General features: G+C 38.9%; 2 protein-coding genes across 4 annotated transcripts in view; one reads left to right on the top strand and one right to left on the bottom strand.

The window, feature by feature from the left end:
* LOC100557734 (serotriflin) overlaps window positions 1-9,040 on the bottom strand; it is a 53,369-nt gene extending 44,329 nt beyond the window's left edge. Inside the window, exon 1 of the mRNA XM_003215211.4 lies at window positions 8,853-9,040. The gene's annotated coding sequence lies outside the window, so the exon portion shown is untranslated. The remainder of the gene's footprint in view (window positions 1-8,852) is intronic.
* Window positions 1-20,304, top strand: part of LOC100557540 (cysteine-rich venom protein pseudechetoxin-like) — a 67,229-nt gene that overhangs the window by 5,287 nt on the left and 41,638 nt on the right. For 2 of the 3 annotated variants that reach the window (XM_062959167.1, XM_062959150.1), the window contains exons 2-8: window positions 1,428-1,627; window positions 2,784-2,895; window positions 9,512-9,573; window positions 12,285-12,404; window positions 13,334-13,421; window positions 16,272-16,420; window positions 19,247-19,341. In XM_062959167.1, coding sequence (XP_062815237.1) covers window positions 9,514-9,573; window positions 12,285-12,404; window positions 13,334-13,421; window positions 16,272-16,420; window positions 19,247-19,341 — 512 coding nt within the window. In that variant the 5' untranslated portion in view covers window positions 1,428-1,627; window positions 2,784-2,895; window positions 9,512-9,513. Of the gene's footprint in view, window positions 1-1,427; window positions 1,628-2,780; window positions 2,896-9,511; window positions 9,574-12,284; window positions 12,405-13,333; window positions 13,422-16,271; window positions 16,421-19,246; window positions 19,342-20,304 lie in introns of all 3 variants that reach the window. The other variant, XM_062959159.1, reaches the window with a different exon arrangement.

The following is a 20,304-nucleotide window of genomic DNA, read 5'->3' as shown; positions in this document are numbered from 1 at the left end:
TGTGATGCTTCCTAACCATGTTCAGTGACAGATATTCATGCTGCCCATCCCACAACGTTGCTGGACCTCCAATGGAGGCCTTGCTCACAAGTGGAGTGGAATTGTTTTACAGTGCTCCCCCCCCCCCCAAAAAAAAAAATCAGGAGCCTGCCCATGTTGTGCTGGTTGCAATGGAGCCATCACAAATCCTTGCCATGAGGGCAATGTTTCCCACGTGTGATGGGGGAAGTATTGCCGCAAGAAAGAGGTGTGCAGGGCTATGGATTAACCCCACTTTGGATCACTTTGCCTGGCTCATGTGATAAGGTCCCTAATTGTAATGCAAAAAACAATGAAAGAACAATCCAATATTTAAAATGAAGAACAATTTTAACCAACATTAACTTACCAATATTTCAATGGAAAGTGTGGAAAGTGTGGGCCTGCCTTTGGCTGATGAAAGAGTCAAGTTAATTTGGATTGTTGTTGTTGTTGTATGCCTTCAAACAAAATCTGAAGTTTAGGGCAGGGTCTGGTACATGACCTTGGAGGGCGGCATCTGGCCCACAGGCTTTCATATGGGGACCCCTGGCTAGACTAAATGCACATTTGTTACAGAAATTTGTATCAAGGCCATTTGAGACTTGTACTTTATACACTTTTAATTTATCAATTGTTATTTTTATTTCTCATGACATATGAGATATTGGGACATTCAACAGATCATTTTTGATATATTTAATAGGCAATTTCTTATACAGTCTTTGACATTCATACCTCTACCTATATCCAAAGAATATACTCAGAATAGAAACCTTTGAAGGTATTACTTATTTCATTTGGATTCGAAATAAGAATATTATTTTGATTTTTAATTGAATTTACACTATTTAAATTAATTTCTTTTTAAGAGTATTGGTCAGTAATTTATAATTTTTGTTGCTAAATTTATATTGACAGCAGACATACACTTGTACAACCTAAGACCTCTTTTTCTCTAGTGACATCTCAAAATTGGAGAGAGGGAGTTTCATGGAAAAGGGAGATTTGATCTACCCAGTGGTGCCCATTCTGTTTATCAAAAGGTGTAATTAAATAATTTCCAGACCATAAGGAATAAGTCTTTTGTCTGCTTATGCTGTATTACTTTTGCACATGCTCTTGTGTTAGGAGCAGGTCTTAAAAGAAACTTTCAGTGTGAAACAGATTGCCGCCATGAACAATGTATATAGAAAAGCAGGTAATTGCTGTTGTCCTGGCTCGTGTTTACTGTTTCTGGGCAAATTTCCAGGAGGTAGCTTTTTTAACCTGTTATAGCAATACCAACAAATCTGTTTGCTTCTGCTGCACTCATCAAATGGTGTTAGAACTTGCAATTAACTAATGATGTCATATTACTATAGACAGAATAATGTCGCATGCTTTTCATTGGCCATTGTGTTTTACAGTGAAAAGTAAACTATACGTATATAATGAGGTTCCTATAAAACTGTTTGACGAAAACAAAATAGGTATCAGCTAAATGAAGAGTGACTCCAGACCCATTTTGAAAGAGCTGTGCTCAGTCATCATTAATGCAGAAGAGGTGTTCGGACTTTCTTTCTCAGATCTTGCAGTTACTAAAGGATTCCTGTTAACAGCACATAAGGTAATGGTACTCCCATTCTGATACAATATCACCTAATAATCTGTATTAGGGTTTTTTTTACAAAAGTTTACTTGATGCAATCTGAATTAACCACATTCTATTGTGCTGTAGCAAAGCCTAAAATATAGTATTGTAGTTCTTCTAGTAATTGGCCATTAAATTGAAATAAACAATGAGGAGGGAATAACATTTAGATGGTATGTTCCCAAACTCCCCGGCGGTGGTGGACCACATGGGATCTTCCTGAATCAACTGGGGTCCACACTCACCCACATCTGCCACCATTGCCTCTGGATTTGTTGCCTCAAAACATGTGTCTTTCATAGACAAGGAATCACATTTCCAAGAGATTCTTGAGATGATAATTGAGGCACACAAGGACTCTGTGTGATGCTTTACAAAAAGGAGAGTGCTATTTGTACCTCTTCTAGAGCAGCAAATGTAGTGGTTTCTACAGAAGCCAGGGGCTACCAACTTGTTCAGGTGTGTGTGTGTGTAATAGAAATATGCATTCATATAGAATTGCTGTTCATTTTGTGTAGTTATATTCGTGTCGTCTCATTTTCATATTAGTGTCCCACTAACAAAAATAGGCCACCTATACGACACAATTTTTTGTCTGGCTTACAAAAAAACTCTAAACTTTTGGACCATTGGCTGCAATGGGAGGGCTTCTGAGGCTCTCTTCCGGACCCAGACTCAATTTAGGGCACCAGAATAACTGCAGTTCTTAATATTAATATAAATTTAATCATCAAGAATTTCACTCACACCTCTAGTGTGTAGTCCAGAGGTTCCCAAATTTTTTTCCTTTGTATATTTTGAACTTCACCTCCAATAATTGCTAGCCTTTGTGACCAATGGTTTGGAAGTATGAGAACTGTATTCCCAAACATATGGAAGGGTTGAGTTTGAAACCACTAATTGGTAGTCCATGACACAAGCATTATGGAAAGATGTATTTACTTTCTTTGTATAATGCCCCATTTACAGGAGAGGCATAATATACTCTTCCAAATCTTTAACATTTATAATATTGTTTTTATAACAATTGATCAGGAAATAAAACCTATTAAATGCATATTCAGGAAATAATGTGATATACCTCTTACCTCCTAATTCACAAAGCACTTGTATGACTCACTTTGTAAAGCAGGAAGTCCATAAGATGAGGTGTGTGCATATAAACACACATAAAATGCTTCATTGAAGCAAGGAAACCCATTCAAGTAGCTGACTATTGTACTGAAGCTTCTGGAAAAATAAAGGTAAGATTTTAAAAAATTAAAAATGTATATTTTTAAATACTCCCTATTACAAGGATTAGCATAACGTTGTTAAACTGGAGAAGATCAAAAACCTGAACTTAGTAGTTTTATGACTTGAATCTTGGATTTATTTAAATGTTATAGCATGTATAAATGTGCTCATCTGAGATGATAATGACTGTTCACTCTGAAATTATATGCATACACATACACACACATCAGGATAAGGGAGAAATCTGAAGACACTGACCAAATAAAAATGTAGACTGAAAATGTAATTGAAGGCTGAAAAGAAGAAAAAACAATAATGCTTCAACAAAATCAATCTAACGAAAATCAATCTAACAAAATCGACCCACACATTGGTTACATCAAGACTGGACTACTGCAATGCACTCTACATGGGGCTGCCTTTGAAGACGGCTCAGAAAATGCAATTGGTGCAAAGGTTCACAGCCAGATTGTTGACAGGAGCTAGTTATAGGAAACGTACTACACCTCTCCTGAAACAGCTCCACTGGCTGCTGATAAGTTTCCGGTCCCAATTTAAAGTGCAGGTCATGACCTACAAAGCCCTAAACGGTTCAGGTCTTGCTTACCTTCGTGATCATATCTCTCCCTATGAACCAGTGCAGGCTCCAAAATCTGCCAGGGAGGCTCTCCTCTCGCTTCCACCACTGTCACAAGCATGGTTGGTGGGGACGAGGGAGAGGGCCTTCTCAGTGGTGGCCCCCCAGCTCTGGAACTCTCTCCCCAGAGAGATCAGATTAGCGCCCACCCTGGCCATATTCCAAAAAGAATTGAAAACATTGCTGTTCAAATGTGCTTTTGAATAAATCAGCCTGTACTTCACTGCACAATCTCAATCGCTCCTGCCCAGTTCTTAGCTCTTTATGCCTCTATGGTCCTATTACCCACGGTTGCACAGCCTGCCCCTCCATGTAACCTGAATAATTCCACTTCACTTTTTAATTGATATTGTTGTTTTTATTTTAAGATGTTTAAATAATTGTTGTATTATGTTATTCTTTAATGTGTTTTATGTTTTAATTATACTTCAAATTGATGGTTTTAGGGCTTATCCCCATGTGAGCCATCCCGAGTCCCTTCGGAGAGATGGAGGCAGGTTATAAGAAAAAAATTATTATTGTTGTTGTTATTATTATTATTATTATTATTATTATTATTATTATTATTATTATTAGCAACACAACAAGATGAGTCCACAGCAGACACTTTGCTGGCTCTTGTATTGAATCACACGTTGGACACTTCCCAAGTGTCTAGGACTGTGTGATGCATCGGTGAATAATGCGTGCAGATCCCAGTAAGGTGGCCTTCTGCAGTTGGCAGGTGGTAATTTTGTCAGCACCGATTGTGTTTAAGTGCAGGCCAAGGTCTTTAGGCACTGCACCCAGTGTTCCGATCACCACCGGGACCACCTTGACTGGCTTGTGCCATAGTCTTTGCAATTCGATCTTTAAATCCTCATATCGTGTCAGCTTTTCCAGTTGTTTTTCTTCAATCCTGCTGTCCCCTGGGATTGCAACATCGACAATCCATACTTTGTTTTTTAACACGATTGTGAGGTCAGGAGTATTGTGCTCCAAAACTCTGTCTGTCTGAATTCGGAAGTCTCAGAGTAGCTTGACATGTTCATTTTCTGTAACTTTTTCCGGCTTGTGATCCCACCAGTTATTGGTCGCAGACAGATGGTATTTGTGGCACAAGTTCCATTATTATTATTATTATTATTATTATTATTATTATTATTATTATTATTATTATTATTAAAAACAACAGAAATTCACTAGAAGTCACTAATGCGATTTCAAAGAGTATTGCCACATGTGGCTCCTTATCATCATAATGACAGGTGACATCATACATCTGCTGCTATTGTTTGACTACAACTCCTTAGTTGTGTGAAACTGCACTTTCAGGTAAGTGGCATAAGTGAGCATGTGCCATATTCCAGTTCCAAGTACTATATATAGAGTCAGTCCCTATGTTACAAACAATATGGGTTCTATTGGTTTTTGAATCTGTATGTAAGTCAAAACAAGTACATTTTGTAAGTGAAATTCCAGCCATTTTTTTTTAGATTTTCATGACAAAGGGAAGGGTTAACATCCTTGTAGCTTTTGTTTTGCTGACTATGTCCCTGATCAGAAGATTTCACCTCACTTTCTGTCCCTATGACAACTGGATTTTGAAAATTTTGGGTTGTCATTGAAACAAGGACTAATGATAAGATTTAGCAGAGACATCTTTTTCCTATGATAACTCTTCCAGGAGCGACTTCACCTGTCTAGGGGTAGATTTCCTTGGCATTCCTGTTGTCCCAGGGACACGAAGTAAGAGTAAATCCTTCAAATGAGAGACAGAAGTAGCAAAATATCGCAGTGCCTCTCATCTACACCATATAACCAAAACTCAAAAAATAATATTTGCGTAGAGTCCTACTTACAGGTGTTTGTCTTAACGTATTATTTATATTTACCTGTGCATGTAAATGCGTAAACATTTTCAAATGCTGCAAAAGGCTTGATGTGTGCTTCTGGCTGGTGCTCCTGCTCCCATGCCCTCCTAGCACACATACACACACACACATTTGTAACCAGGAGACATATGTAAGTTGGATGTTTGTAACACAGGGACTGTCTGTACTCATGTATAGGTCTAGAAAATTTGGTCAAGAAATTGACCCCAAAAACTTGAGTTAACTTATCAATGGACCAATGTAAGAGCAGTAGCTTAACTGGGTTTGTTGTATGTTTTTCGGGCTGTATGGCCATGTTCCAGAAGTATTCTCTCCTGATGGTACGCCCACATCGATGGCAGGCATCCTTAGAGGTTGTGAGGTATCAAAAAAAAGGGGGGGGAAGGAAGAGGAAGAAGAACAATCTCCTTATTTGAATACAATGGTAGAAGACAATCGTTCACCTGGGAAGAATCTAAAAGAAGCACCCTCTGCCATGGTACCCCATCGCATCTTTAAGCATGCTTAGGTGGGGAAATGAGAGGTGACAGTGGCCATAGGTAGGTGATCCCCCTCAAGCAGCATTGCTGTTTTCCCCTCTCCATGGAATGATCTTCAACTAATCTGTAGGTCAGGTCAATATCTATTTTTCTGGCTTCCAAACCTAACCTCAACTTATACATGAGATCGTATTGTACATTGTACATATACGGTAACTGTGTGGTACAGTTTTTGGCATGCAAACATTACTTGACAGCCACAGTGGGGTTCTTCCAAAAACAAAAGAGACATGTTCTAAAGCATTTTTCATAGACCTGTTCTGGTGGATGATTGTAATGATATGCTGACTCACTGGCTCAACTTGGTGTTACTGCAGCTTTATTCTGGGTTTAGCTAAAAAGGAAGATTGTTTCTATTTGTTGCCTGTTGCCAGAAGTACTTGAGATGCCTTAGTGGTGGATGTTCTCTTCATCCTTTTAGAACTGTTTTCCATGCCAATTTTTTTCACTTAGTTCTGTGCTGTTCAGTAGTATTTTCTTTTTATTAAAAAAACCCTGTTTGCAACAGCTGCAGATAAAGTCTCCACCCAGCATAGAAAGGCTGACAAGAACTAATCCCGGTGTTGATGTGATCCAAGAAATTATAAACAAGCATCCAGTTCCTATATACCAGCATCAAAGCTGTTTATGGCATGGCATTATAAAACTGCTTTAAACCTCTTGGACAAAGTCTCCTACTGAAAAGTTGTGTTGAGTTCTAATATTCTAGCAAGGATTGTTAGTGGACTTGTGCACAGATCCGTTTTATCCATTTTCCTTTGTCTTCTTCAGCTTCTTCGGCTTCCCTGGATGACTGTAACAGCAAGGGCTCAGCCACCAGGTTTTGTTTTGTTTGGGTTATTTTGCCTAAAACAGTCCACATAGCTGCCAGGTGCAGCTTCTTCACTTCTATTTGGGAATATGCAGCACATGCTTCCTTAACCCTGTTGCTCAAACCCAGGCCCTCTTGAAAGGAAGAAAGGAAAGGATCCCAGGAATAGAAAGAGGAGCCTTATAAGTTTCCCATTGCCACCAACTGGCCGGATCTTCCCAGATCTTTCAGCAGCCTAGTCAAAAACCAATGTTTCTATTAGCCAATTTTTGGAAGAATCCCAAAAACTGATCTGAGTACCCAATGAAATTTTGGATACCAAAAATGGATCGCCCTCCAGATGAATTGCACAAGCCTAGTTGTTAGTACATGACACCACCACATTATTAATACGGATACTACAAAAGAAGCACAAGACATGGGGAAGAATTGCTTTCAGCTCTGAATCCATTCTGTTTTTCCTAGGTTTTCCCTGGCAAGCTTGACCCTGTTATTTGAAGTGAAAATATGTTGTCACAATCTTTGCCATTAGTTCTCCTAATACATTGCAAATTATAATTATTCCTCCTCCAAGATCGTGAATTGAAGTGCCATGATATTGCCTCTGTTCAATGGCAATGCTTTTATTTTGTGAAGCTGTGTTTTAGAGTTGATATATTAATCTGTTGTGATTGTTGTGTATTTTATATTGTTGTATTTTATACTGTGTATTTTATACCACTATATTTTATTGTGTGTTGTTGGGCTTGGTCCCCATGTGAGCCGCCCCAAGTCCCCTTGGGGAGATGGGGCGGGATACAAAAATAAAGTTATTAAGTTATTATTATTATTTGTTTGAGCATAAAATATGAAAGGAACCTTAGTTCCTACAACTCTTTATTTTGGATAAAGCTACTGTATTTACTCGAATCGAATGCTCACCTTTTTTGGCTAAATTTCCTTTCCCAAAATTAGGGTGTGCATTAGATTCCAGTAATCTAGTAATTTTAGTCAAAGCCAAAGCAAAAAAGAAAGCTTCTCCCTCTCTCCAATTTTGAGATGCCACTAGAGCAGTGGTTCTCAACCTGGGGTCCCCAGATATTTTTGGACTTCAACATCCAGAAATCCTAACAGATTGCAAACTGGCTGGGATTTCTGGGATTTATAGGCCAAAAACATCTAGGGACCCCAGGTTGAGAACTACTGCAACAGAGAAAAAGAGGACTTAGATTTTCAGGAGCTGCCTCTGGTGCTCCACTTTGAGGGACCTCGTCTTAAATTTAATTGCCATGGCTCAGTGTTATACAATGCTGGGATTTGTAGTTTGGTGAGGCATCACATTCTTTGACAGCCCCCATGATCTCATATCATTGATCAAGGACAGTTAGAGTGGTGCACCCCAAAGTTTTCTTTTCCATTGCTGAAAGCTTTGGTGCTCTAACACTTTTGTTTTTTTAAAAACAAAGGCAGCCACTGTAATGCTGTAATGGCCAAATTACAAAGAGTGCACTTAGCCAGAAAATACTTTTTTGGTTTCAGGATTTTGAAAATTGAAGTGCACATTAGATTCAGTGGCACATTAGACTCAAGTAAATATGGGGAGTTTATTACACAGAAAAAGAAAATCAATAGCATAAACAGAACATTAAAATATTTTTCACCTGATACGTTTCTTAGATAAGTGAATTTTTCACACTGCTTAACTAAATGGGACTGCATAACTCCTAGGTTCTTTTGGACACTGGGGGATTTAAGTGTGTTATGCAGAAGATCCTAGAGAAGTTAGCAAAGAGAAAAGTTGAGAAAATCTAAATGCCCCAAGCTATTAGCTCCTACGTTCAATGCATAAAGAGATCATACATTATGAGTACATTTTAAACAGCTTCATATTAGTAATTATAAATTTCTACATTATAGTTGCATATAATGCATAGTAAATACTTTGGAAAAAGGGACACATTTCAAAAATATATATATGAAAGAACTCTGGATTGGGCAACACATATCTCATGTGCTGCATATAGTTCCCTTAATCCTTTTATAACTGCCCCAAACCCTGCCCTTGCCACAAGGTGTACAACACTACTCAATTGCAAAAGTGCAGTAGTACAGGAAGAAAACGTACTTTTTCAAAAAGGCAGAGTCACACGCACCCTCCAAGCAAGAAGAATCCCAATTGCATGGCACTGGCAGGGAGTGGTCTCTGTTTTGTAGGACAGGATCCAGTTGGATTACCACATGAGGAAGTTGCTCAGCCCAATATTGACAGGCCACTATAGACTAGCATCTCTCGTGGTTGTTTTATCAGGAGAGAGATCTCTTTCCAAAGCCAAACAATCTCCTTCAAATTGGAGGTCAGGTTCAAGAAATATATTGTACTAGGCATCCAGCCAACATTTTTTTCCAGCTTGTGACCACCAATGCCAAGTAAAAGCCCTCTGGTCAAAAAGTTCACAACAACTAGTTTCAGCCAATTAAGACTCACCTACGAATAGCTTAACAAAGGAATGCAAAAGGTTGGGAAGAGTGGAGCAATCCCAAACAACTTAATTTGTGCATTAACATATTAAATTGAGTTTCACACTAGAAGTGGAGCATTCAGTTGATGTTTTTTCCCCCTAGGTTTAAATGGAAATCAAACTACAAGCGATTAAGAAATAGCAAAATCTTAATCCAAAGATATGATGCATGCAAAGATATAGAGAAGCATGCAGCATCAAATGTTTCAAAGATTCGTGTAAAATTATCACAAGTAGCAGACAATCCATGTTCTTTGCTTTTCAGCAATGGTCCTGCACGGTTTATATATATGTGTGATCATATTGTTGCACCAGTCTGGGATTAAGGTAAGACATATTATTATTATTATTATTATTATTATTATTATTATTATTATTATTATTATTACCCAATTTATCTCTCCCAAAGGAGACTCAAAACAGCTTAATATAAAACCATTAGCATACAATTAAAATTTACAAATATGCAAACATTAATACAGAATTAAATATAAATAGTATTAAAAATTCACAGTTAAAATCCAATCAAAACATATCCAAGTTAAAGCCATAGCACCCCCTGGCTTGATCTTTAAAATCTTCATCTTTAAAAGCCTGTCTGAATAAAAAAATAAAACTTGTTTGTTCATACAAAATAGCAAATGGATGGAGAATATATCCATGCAATCATGTTTCTATGAATCAAAATATATCCAGCGTTGTCAGGGAGTTCTTGATGGTGCGTGGCTTTCACATCAACAGAAATTTTAATTTATTTCAGATTTTTGTCTAAGGTTTAAAGGAATTTTAGTGTACTTACTCAAAATAGATTCAGCACGTTGGACAGCTTCTTAAAAGTTTTGAGAGAAACCTGGATTGGAGAGAAATCTGGATGGGTTTCACCTTCCCACTGACACTGAAGGAATGGAAAACCATCTTTGCACACACGTCCAAGAATTCTTTAGGCCTAAATTGCTCCAGATTTCCATTTGGAAGCAGAACCTTTCAATTGAATACTTTTGTGCAAAATGTCTTAAAAGAAATCTCAAACATTGGACTTTCTAACTCGAAAACCGTGTTCATTAATGAACAAAGTGTTTTGAATGAACACATCAAGCGGAAGAGGAAACAAGTCTGTCTTTCCCTTTTTCCCTCCATTTCTGTTAGTCTCTCAGGCAGAGAATGACAAAGCTGAAGAGAAGAGCTTCGTCCACATGTACACAGTCGGAAACTTTTGAAATCATACTGAGAGTGTCCATGTGTAGGGGAAGCAATCCTTTTTAGACATTTATTTATTTATTTATTTATTCACCACCCTTCTCACCCCAAAGGGCACTCTTAGCGGCATCTCACCTCCTCTTGAGGTAGCCAATGGAGCAAGGCAAGGCTAGCATGCTAATCTCTCTTACATGCCATAGAATAGGCAAGTCCAAAGTCCGGCCCAGGGGCTAATTGTGGCCCTGTTCCAATTTCCATGAGCCCTCTCTCTCCAAGACTCCCTCCCTTCCTCTCTGTTCCTTTCTTCCTTCCTTCTTATTTATTTATTTATTTATTTATTTACAGTATTTATATTCCGCCCTTCTCACTCCGACGGGGACTCAGGGCGGATCACATTATATACATATAGGGCAAACATTCAATGCCCATATACACATAGAACCGAGACAGAGACAGACGAAGAGGCAATTTAACCTTCTCCTGAGGGGATGTTCAATTCTGGCCACAGGGGGGAGCAGCGGCTTCATCATCCACTGTGACAGCACTTCCTCATTCCAACGTCGTAAATTAGTTAAATTTGCCTCCCCACTTTATAAGTGGTACCTTATTTCCTACTTAATAGATGCCACTATCTTTCAGGTTGCTAGGTCAGCAACAAGCAGGGGCTATTTTTTATTTTTTAATTGACAGGTGCTCACCCCGCCATGGGCTGGCCTCGAACTCATGACCTTATGGTCAGAGTGATTTATTGCAGCAGGCTGCTCACCAGCCTGTGCCACAGCCCGGCCCCTTCTTGGGGATTAGAGCCCCCAATGGTGATGGCTGCCTCTTGTGTTACTTCACCTCGATTAAGCATTGCCTCCACCTCAGGTTGCTCTGACCTAAGGCATCCCATCCCAGTGGTCCCTTCCCCCACCCCTCTCTCTCTTTCTCTCTTCCCCCACATTTTCTTTATTTCTTTGCAATGGAAAATTCCCCAATTGCCCTGTTTGCTCCAGGTCCTTGCTGCTGCATGGCCGGGAAGGGTGGGCCCTTGAGGCAAATCATCTGCCTGACTTCCCTCCCTTCCTTCTCTGGCCAGCCTTTATCCCACATTTTACAAAAGGCTGCCCTTCGCTGCAGCTCTTCCTTTGGGAAGAAAAGAGGAGAGCGAGGTGGCAACTATAAGCCCCCTTGCCATAATCAAAGCCCTCCCAACAGATAAAAAACCTCTGCAGGACCATGAACTGGCCCTTGGCTTAAAAAGTTTGAATACCCCTGACATAGAAGAAGAAGGAGGAGAAAGAGGAGGGGGGATAGATAAGGGAGGAGAGATTAATGCATGAATCTAGCATTCGCAAAAAGGTGGTTGATGGTGGGATAGAATTTCCTCCCACAAATGAATCTTACCATGGGTTGTGCAATGTTTGATATATCTATGAGTTTTTGGACCTCATCACATGGCTGTTTCCCAGTATTTTCACTCTGTTTTCGCAAACTGGTGAAATGGAGTCTCACGGGGGGCATCCCATGACACACAGCCACTTCAAGTGGCCACCTGTGGGACTCTGTCTTGCCAGTGTGCTACAAGGGAGAGAAGATTCCATTCTCAGGAGTCAGGTGTTACCCGACTCCTATTTCCATTAAGTGGGGAGAAGCAAGGGAAAGCGAAAAGAAGATGGGGAAAAGTTGTGGGATGGCTGGCCATCCTCAAAGATGGACCTTTCCAGGAGATAACGGGATAAAACGGTTTCCCTGGTCTTCCCAGTGCTTTTCCCTGCTTCCCTCTTGCTCATCTGATGAAGTTCTTAGTTAAAGTCTGTCAACAGAATTGTATCAGCATAACATGTCTTTGTTTGAAGGCTGAGGGTGATATCGATGCTCTGATGACCACCAGGGCTGATCAGCAAAAGGAGATTGTGGACAAGCACAATAACTTACGCAGATCAGTGAAACCAACAGCCAGAAACATGCTGAAAATGGTAAGATCAATTCAGAAAGCTTGGAACATGAGCAGGAAAAGATAATTTCATTTCCCTGCTCTTTAAGGACCTCAAAAATGACTTCGTTATTGTTTTGTTAAGCATTGTGTTAGCTATTATTTTTTAAAGAAGCCACTAGCTATTGGTCCTTGCTAGTCTGCAAATGAAAGCTCTTGTTCCAGGCAAAACTTATAAGCATTGAATTCATTTCACTGTACAACCTTCCTAGAATGTGGACGTCTTCTGGAATTGATTGGACACAAAAACAGAAAAATATTTTGAAAATGTGTAAAAAATAATACTAATTACATCAAAAATTAGTGTCTAGACATAGTTACAAGCAATATATATTTTGTTTTATCTTTTTTCTTAAAAAAAACTCCAATAAATTACCATAATGTGTGGTTGTTAAGATATTTCCAATAAGGATAAAAAAGTATGCATATGCCAACATTTTGAAGGTTTATTGAACTAATGTTTCCAAATGTCCTCAATGCCTTCTAGGGCATTTTTGCCCATGTTTTTAGACCTTCCTGGAACACATTTGGCCCATCACATCCAGTTTATTTCCTTTTTTTAAAAAAAGGTTCTTTCCCGAAAGTGTATCTTGGGGAACATGATTTTAAAAAATTAGTATTCACTACACACACATGTATGATCTCTGGGGACCCTGTTTGCTGCAAAAATAGCCTTGGTCTTCTTCAGAAGTGGTTTCAAGAACCCGTGTTTTAAATGCTTATAATTTAAAAATTGATCATGTTCTCTTTGTCACACAACTTATTTAATCAAGCTTCCACAGATATCTATGAAACAGTCTTCCAGTATGTCATAACAAGAACAGCAGCACTACTTCCACCACTGACTTAGTCTGATCAACTCAAAATCTCCCTGTCTCACAACACACTAATGCATTTTCTTATGACTCGTAGGAATGGGACAATGAACTTGCAAAAAATGCACAAAAATGGGCAAACCGGTGTACTTTTAAACACAGTTCAAAATCAAGCAGAATTATAAGTAAGTAAAGGATGTGTTTTCAGGAATATAAATTTCTAATTCATGATATAAATGAAAGCTTACTTGAAAGAATCACATTCAATCAGTATCATTGTACAAAACATCATAAAGTGGTTGGTTTGCTAGTAAAACTGAATTACTTTGTCACGAAATGATGCTTGTCTAAAAATGGTGTGTTATCAGCATCAAATGCCTGGAAAGCTCTGCTGTCATTTCCACAAAATCTACCATGGCAAAAAAAAATGGTCCCAAGACTTCAGGGTAAATGCCCTCATTTAACAGGAGCCCCAGTGGTGAAGTGCGTTAAAGCACTGAGCTGGAGACCGAAAGGTCCCAGGTTCAAACCCCGGGAGCGCCAGGAGCGGCCCCTGTTAGCTCCAGCTTCTGCCAACCTAGCAGTTTGAAAACATGCCAATGTGAGTAGATCAATAGGTACCGCTCCGGCAGGAAGGTAATGGCGCTCCATGCAGTCATGCCGGCCACATGACCTTGGAGATGTCTATGGACAACGCCAGCTCTTCGGCTTAGAAATGGAGATGAGCACCAACCCCCAGAGTCGGTCACGACTGGACTTAACGTCAGGGGAAACCTTTACCTTTTTAACTGAAATGTATTTAAGGTCTAAAACATTTCCCAGAAGAATTGACTTCCAGTGACTTCTGATTTTTAAAAAGGAATACTGGAACAGCCTGAGATACCTCCAGGTTATCCTATCCTTGACATTCCTGTTCAGGTCTTGTAGATTCATGGCTTCTGTGGTTGAGTCTGTTCATCTGAAATGCTGTCTTCCTTTTCTCCTACTGCCTTCTGCCTTCCCAAGCATTATGATATTTTCTCTTGTGAGTCATGTCTTCTCGTGATATGGCCAAAGTACCACAATCTCCATTTAGTCATCTTAGCAGAGTTTAGGCTTGATTTCCTCTAGAACCCATTTATTTGTCATTTTAGAAGCTCATGGTATACCATAGAACTCTTCTCCAGAATTACTTTTTAAATAAATGAATGTTCTTCCTATCAGCCTTTTCACTATTCACCTTTCACAACTGTACACATCTTTCACAACCATAATACACACAAACAGAAAAATGCAAACTATGTAATAATACAAGCTGTATTAACACTACAAAATATATATAGAATCATAGAATCACAGAGCTGGAAGAGACCTCATGGGCCATCTAGTCCAACCCCCTGACAAGAAGCAGGCAAATCTCATTCAAACCACCCCCGACAGATGGCCATCAAGCCTCTGCTTAAAAACCTCCAAAGAAGGAGCCTCCACCACACTCCAGCGCAGAGAATTCCACTGCCAAGCAGCTCTCACAGTGAGGAAGTTCTTCCTGATGTTCAGGTAGAATCTCCTTTCCTGTAGTTTGAAGCCATTGTTCTGCATCCTAGTCTCCAGGGCAGCAGAAAACAAGCTTGCTCCCTCCTCCCTATGACTTCCCCTCACATATTTATACATGACCATCATGTCTCCTCACAGCCTTCTCTTCTTCAGGCGAAACCGCTCTTTAAGCCGCTCCTCATAGGGCTTGTTCTCCAGACCCTCGATCATTTTAGCCGCCCTCCTCTGGACACTTTCCAGCTTGTCAACAACTTTCTTCAATTTCGGTGCCCAGAATTGGATACAGTGTGATTCCAGGTGTGGTCTGATCAAGGCGGAATAGAGGGGTAGTATGACTTCCCTGAATCTAGACACTATATCAAGCAAGTAACAATATACCATAATAACATAGATGTATGAAGCATGGCAGATCCTAATCATGCTGGATGTTTTTAAGATGTTTTTTTTTAAAGATGTTTTTAAAATGTTTTTTAAATTGTTGATTTTAGCCGGTTCTTGTAAGCCGCTCCGAGCCCTAGGGGAGTGGCGGCATATAAGTTTGTAAAATAAATAAATAAATAAATATGATCCTGACATTCTACCACCACCATCCCCCCAGAAACAAACTTCCCATTACTCAAAAACAAATCAAGGTGGTTTAAGTTTGTCTAGATATTTTGAATGGACCTGGCTGCACAAATATTTTTGCCATAGACCCATTCACAACCACTTAAGAGAAATGTTTCCATTTGGTAAAATACTGTAAAGTATTCCAATAAAATAAAATGACAGACAGAGTGGCAGAGACCAATATTTCAGTTACTTCATGGTCAGCTATCTCTCTACTAATCTAGCATAAAATTTAAAATTAACAGCTTTATTCACCAAGCTACTTTTGATAAATTTTCCAGTTTCTTCGATTCCCCTGGCTATAGTTTGGTAAAACAATCTGAATTCAGAAATATCCGCTTTTTATCAGAGTAAATTATATCTGCCATGTTTTTCATATATTGCTTATTAAAACCACCATCAGTTAATGATTTTGATTTTTTCTTATTAAATTTGCTACTACATAGTTAGCTTTTACAACAAAGTCTGCATGAGTGGTAAAATGTTAAAAATTGTTGAAAAGAGAGATTTTTTTTAGTTCTATTTTGTTCTTATGACACATTCCTTGATATAGATCAAATTTGGCACCATGTTTTTGCATGCAATGCCTTTTTGCATTATAGACTTTGCAAATGGTCACACGTGCCCTACAAATTAAGCAGAGCGCCTTACTATTTGCCTTGACAGAATAGTAGCCATCTGACCACTTTTCGCAGAGCAACCTTCTTTCATCTGCTATTTTTCTTTTGGGGGTTCTGTTTGCTTTTGAGATGCTGTGGAATCCATGCTGGAATTAAAATAATACTAATACTTGGGCAAGCCTGCCCTAAAGATTTAAAATGCCACTTTTTCTAAAGTAGTTTCAGTTGCTAAACATTTTAAGTTTTTGTAAATAATTCTTTTTCCATTTACAGATGGCAAAAAATGTGGAGAAAACCTCTACATGTCAACTGCACCGAACCCATGGTCTGATGCCGTTCAGTCATGGTATGATGAAGTCCATGATTTTGAACATGGTTATGGAGCAATATGGCAAGATGCAGTTGTTGGCCATTACACTCAGGTATATTGTTAGCCTCAGTATGTCAAAGTGTTGACAAAGTTCAGCCAAGTTTGGACAAATCAGGGACCTATAATTTTCTTGGGATGGAGTGTTAACAAGAAAAAATACTGATCTTCAGTAAGAAATCACAATGAACCCCTACATAGGCCAGGACTGAATAGACTGCTTCCAGTCAACTGAAGAGCTACTGAATCCCAGTTGCAATTAATCAGAAAATGGAATGGAAGGAAGGGGGGAATTGTACAACCCCAAAATATAAACATGCTGGAAAAACAAAAGTGTCCCCTAACCAGGTCCTCAATTACTACCTCCTAGTAGCAAATAAACAACACAATATTGCAATGCCAAACCCTTTTCTAAACAGAATCTAGAATTGCTGAAATCCTAAAAAGCAAAGACACTTATAATACTACCAACCATTCATTTTTTAATTTAAAAACAGAAACACAAATTGGTTGTATATGCACTCTTCTCACAAAAGAGGAGAAATCCATGGCCTTTCAAATACTCTATCTCTGCAAGGGCAGATGAAGTGTGAAGCTGTCCAGAAAATCTTATGCTGTAGAAAATGTTAGTTGTTCAGATCCACTGGACCTTTCCTTCTTTATACTGAGGGAAGTCCACATAAAAGAAAAAGAAAATATTGTTCTCCGCATGTTAGAGAAATGCTTATCTACAACAGAAGCAAAATACAAAAAAGGAGCTTGTGCATCCAGATGAAAATCCATTGTACATCAACCGCACAAGTACAGTAGAGTCTCGCTTATCCAACCTTCACTCATCCAACATTCTGTATTATCCAACGCAGTCTGCCTCCTGCCCAGATCCACAGTTGTTTCTTTTGGCAGCAATTCTATCTTTATTTGTAGTCAATTTTAGTAGTTAATGTTTTTGTAGTCAATGTTTTCAATACATTGCAATGTTTTGGTGCTAAATTTGTAGATACAGCAATTACAACATAACGTTACTGTGTATTGAACTGCTTATTCTTTTGATTTGTTGTAAAACATGATGTTTAGGTGCCTAATTTGTAAAATCATAGTGTATTTTGACATTTAAGAGGCTTTTCCTTAATGCCTCCTTATTATCCAACATTTTCACTTATCCAATGTTCTGCCGGTCCATTTATGTTGGATAAGTGAGTCTCTACTGTATGTGACCATATGAAAATACACTATTTTAATCCTCTAGTACAGGAGTTCTCAAACTTTTTCAGCTGCAGAGCCCTTTTTGAAGCAAAAGTTTCTCGTGGAGCCCGAAGAAATGTTTATATATTATATTATATATCATGTATATATATCAGACATGAGCAAACTTTTTTACTAACATAAACTTAACAGTACTGCAGTGGAAGATCCCAGGGGTTATCCAGTGCAACCCCCTTCTGCCATGTAGGAAAAGCTCAATCAATGGACCCCCAACAGATGGCCATTCAGCCTTTGTAATAATAATAACAATAATAATAATAATAATAATAATAATAATAATAATAATAATTAAAAAAACGTTGGCACTTATATTGAAAATATGATGGAGCACCGGAAAACTGAACTGTTTTTTGGAAATGCAAGCTATGGACTTGTCAACATCAGAAGAGGAATTTTCCAGGGAGACTCATTATCCCCACTGCTTTTCATTATTGCCATGATCCCTCTGTCAACAATCTTACAAAAAACAAACCTCTGCTATCATGCGTCTAAGAAATCTCACAAAATTTCACATCTGATGTACATGGATGACCTGAAGCTGTATGGGAAAACTGAAACAGAAATCCAGTCTCTGATTAACACTGTCGGAATCTTTAGTGCTGATATCAGCATGGAGTTTGGTTTAGAAAAATGTTTGACAGTGGCATTGAAGAAGGGAAAAATCATTGAAAGTGAGGTCATAAATATGCCTAATGGCCCAACAATAAAGTGTCACCAGCCAGAGGCCTCAAAGGGTCAGAAAAATTCTCAAAAGCAAGCTCAATGGAGGCAACACCATCAAGATCATAAACACCTGGGCCATACTTGTCATAAGATATACTGCTGGCATTATAAATTGGATGCAGGTAGAACTGGACAATTTGGACAGAAAAACAAGAAAACTCATGACCATTCATCATTCACTTCATCCTCTCAGTGATGTTGACCGGTTATATCTGCCTAGAAGATCTGGTGGCAGAGGACTCTTACAAGTAAAACAAGCAGTCAAAAAGAAGAACATGCCCTGGCAGAATATGTAAAGGAAAGTGAAGAACTCCTCAGTCAGAAACTCCTCAAAGCACAGCAGACAAAGAATCAGTACAAGAAAACTGCACTACGAACTACAGCTGGCAGCTAGCACAACAAAGCATTGCATGAGCAGTTCCTTGACAAAATTGAAGGAAAAGTTGATAAGGAGAAGACCTGGCTATGGCTCACCAATGGAACACTGAAGAAGGAGACAGAAGTCCTGATTCATGCAGCCCAGGAGCAAGCCATCAAAACAAATGCAATTAAGACCAAGATTGAAAAATCAGCCAGTGACCCAAAATGCAGACTCTGCAAGGAAGCTGACGAAAGCAAGAAAGGTGAAGGGGAAAGGATCTGGATAGCAAGAAAGGTGAGAGGCAGGTTGAGAAGGCTTTAGTGGTGAGGGAGAAGAGCAGGAAAGAGGAGGGAAAGCTTAGAGGGGGAGGGGACCACAGAGCCTCTTGGGATGCTCTCAGGACCAAAGGAATCACAGAGCCTCTCGGGATGCTTCATGGAGCTCCAAGGGGTCCACGGAGCACACTTTGAGAACCACTGTTCTAGTAGTTGTTTTTGGTATGCGTTCACAGTGTGTTCACTTCTACCTTTGCAGGTGGTTTGGTATCGTTCTTGGAAAGTGGGATGTGGTTTTGCCAGATGCCCTAATAAAAGATACGAAAACTATTATGTCTGCCAGTACAGCCCTGCGTAAGTATTCCTTCTGTAATTTTCTGTTTCATAGCAGTGTTCATGTATCATAATAATCTATCCTGCACTTTATTTGGTCCTTATCTTTTGTCACATGATCATGCACTTTCATTATCAACCTATTCTGTACAGCTGCTTTTAATCTACCCACCCATGAAGATGACAGAAACTGTATCTGGTTGCCAGTTGATATTATTATTTATCCTATTTTTATATTGTGAATTGCTTTTTATGTATTTTTATTTTTATTGTGTTGTCGGGCCTTGTCCCATGTAAGCTGCCCCGAGTCCCCTTGGGAGATGGTGGCGAGATATAAACATAAAGTTATTATTATTATTATTATTATTATTATTATTATTATTATTATTATTATTATTTCATCCCACACTCAAGCGTAACGTTGGTAGCCCACTAGTGTGTTTCATTCTAGAGTTCTTTAGCATAAGGCTAGCAGCATTATTTTTGCAATAGATTTATAGCTAAAAAATTATCATTGGAAAAGGGATTGAAAAAATCTGAGATATTTCTAATGTTCTGTCACTTTGAAGACAGTTGTGGTATTTCAAGTTTGCTTCCTAGAGAAATGAGTACCAACAAGGCCACATTATTTCTGAGTTTTGACCAATCAAGTGTCATTCCTGAAGCTGAAGGCTGTATGTGAACCACACAGCTCCACAGTGTCAAGTGCAAGGATCTTTCACATACAGTCCATAATTGACCAGTAGTGCTGGCTGCAGTTTGAAAGGATATCTAATGGGCTCTTGGTATTTGTTTTGGTTTGCTTTCGGGATCTCTTTTGGATATTAAAATCCATAGATGCTCAAGACCCATTATATCCAATGGCATAGTAAAAAAAAAAAGGTGTCCCTTATACAAAATGGCAAATACAGGTTTGCTTTTTGGAATGTTTTTAGTACATTCAAGTGGTGAATGATTGAATTGGTGGGTTGAGATCTATGGATA

This window comes from Anolis carolinensis, chromosome 1 (assembly GCF_035594765.1).
Source record: "Anolis carolinensis isolate JA03-04 chromosome 1, rAnoCar3.1.pri, whole genome shotgun sequence".
NCBI classification, from domain to species: domain Eukaryota; kingdom Metazoa; phylum Chordata; class Lepidosauria; order Squamata; family Dactyloidae; genus Anolis; species Anolis carolinensis.
The sequence above is the reverse complement of the archived record's forward strand: the minus strand, read 5'-3'. Positions and strand labels throughout refer to the sequence as shown.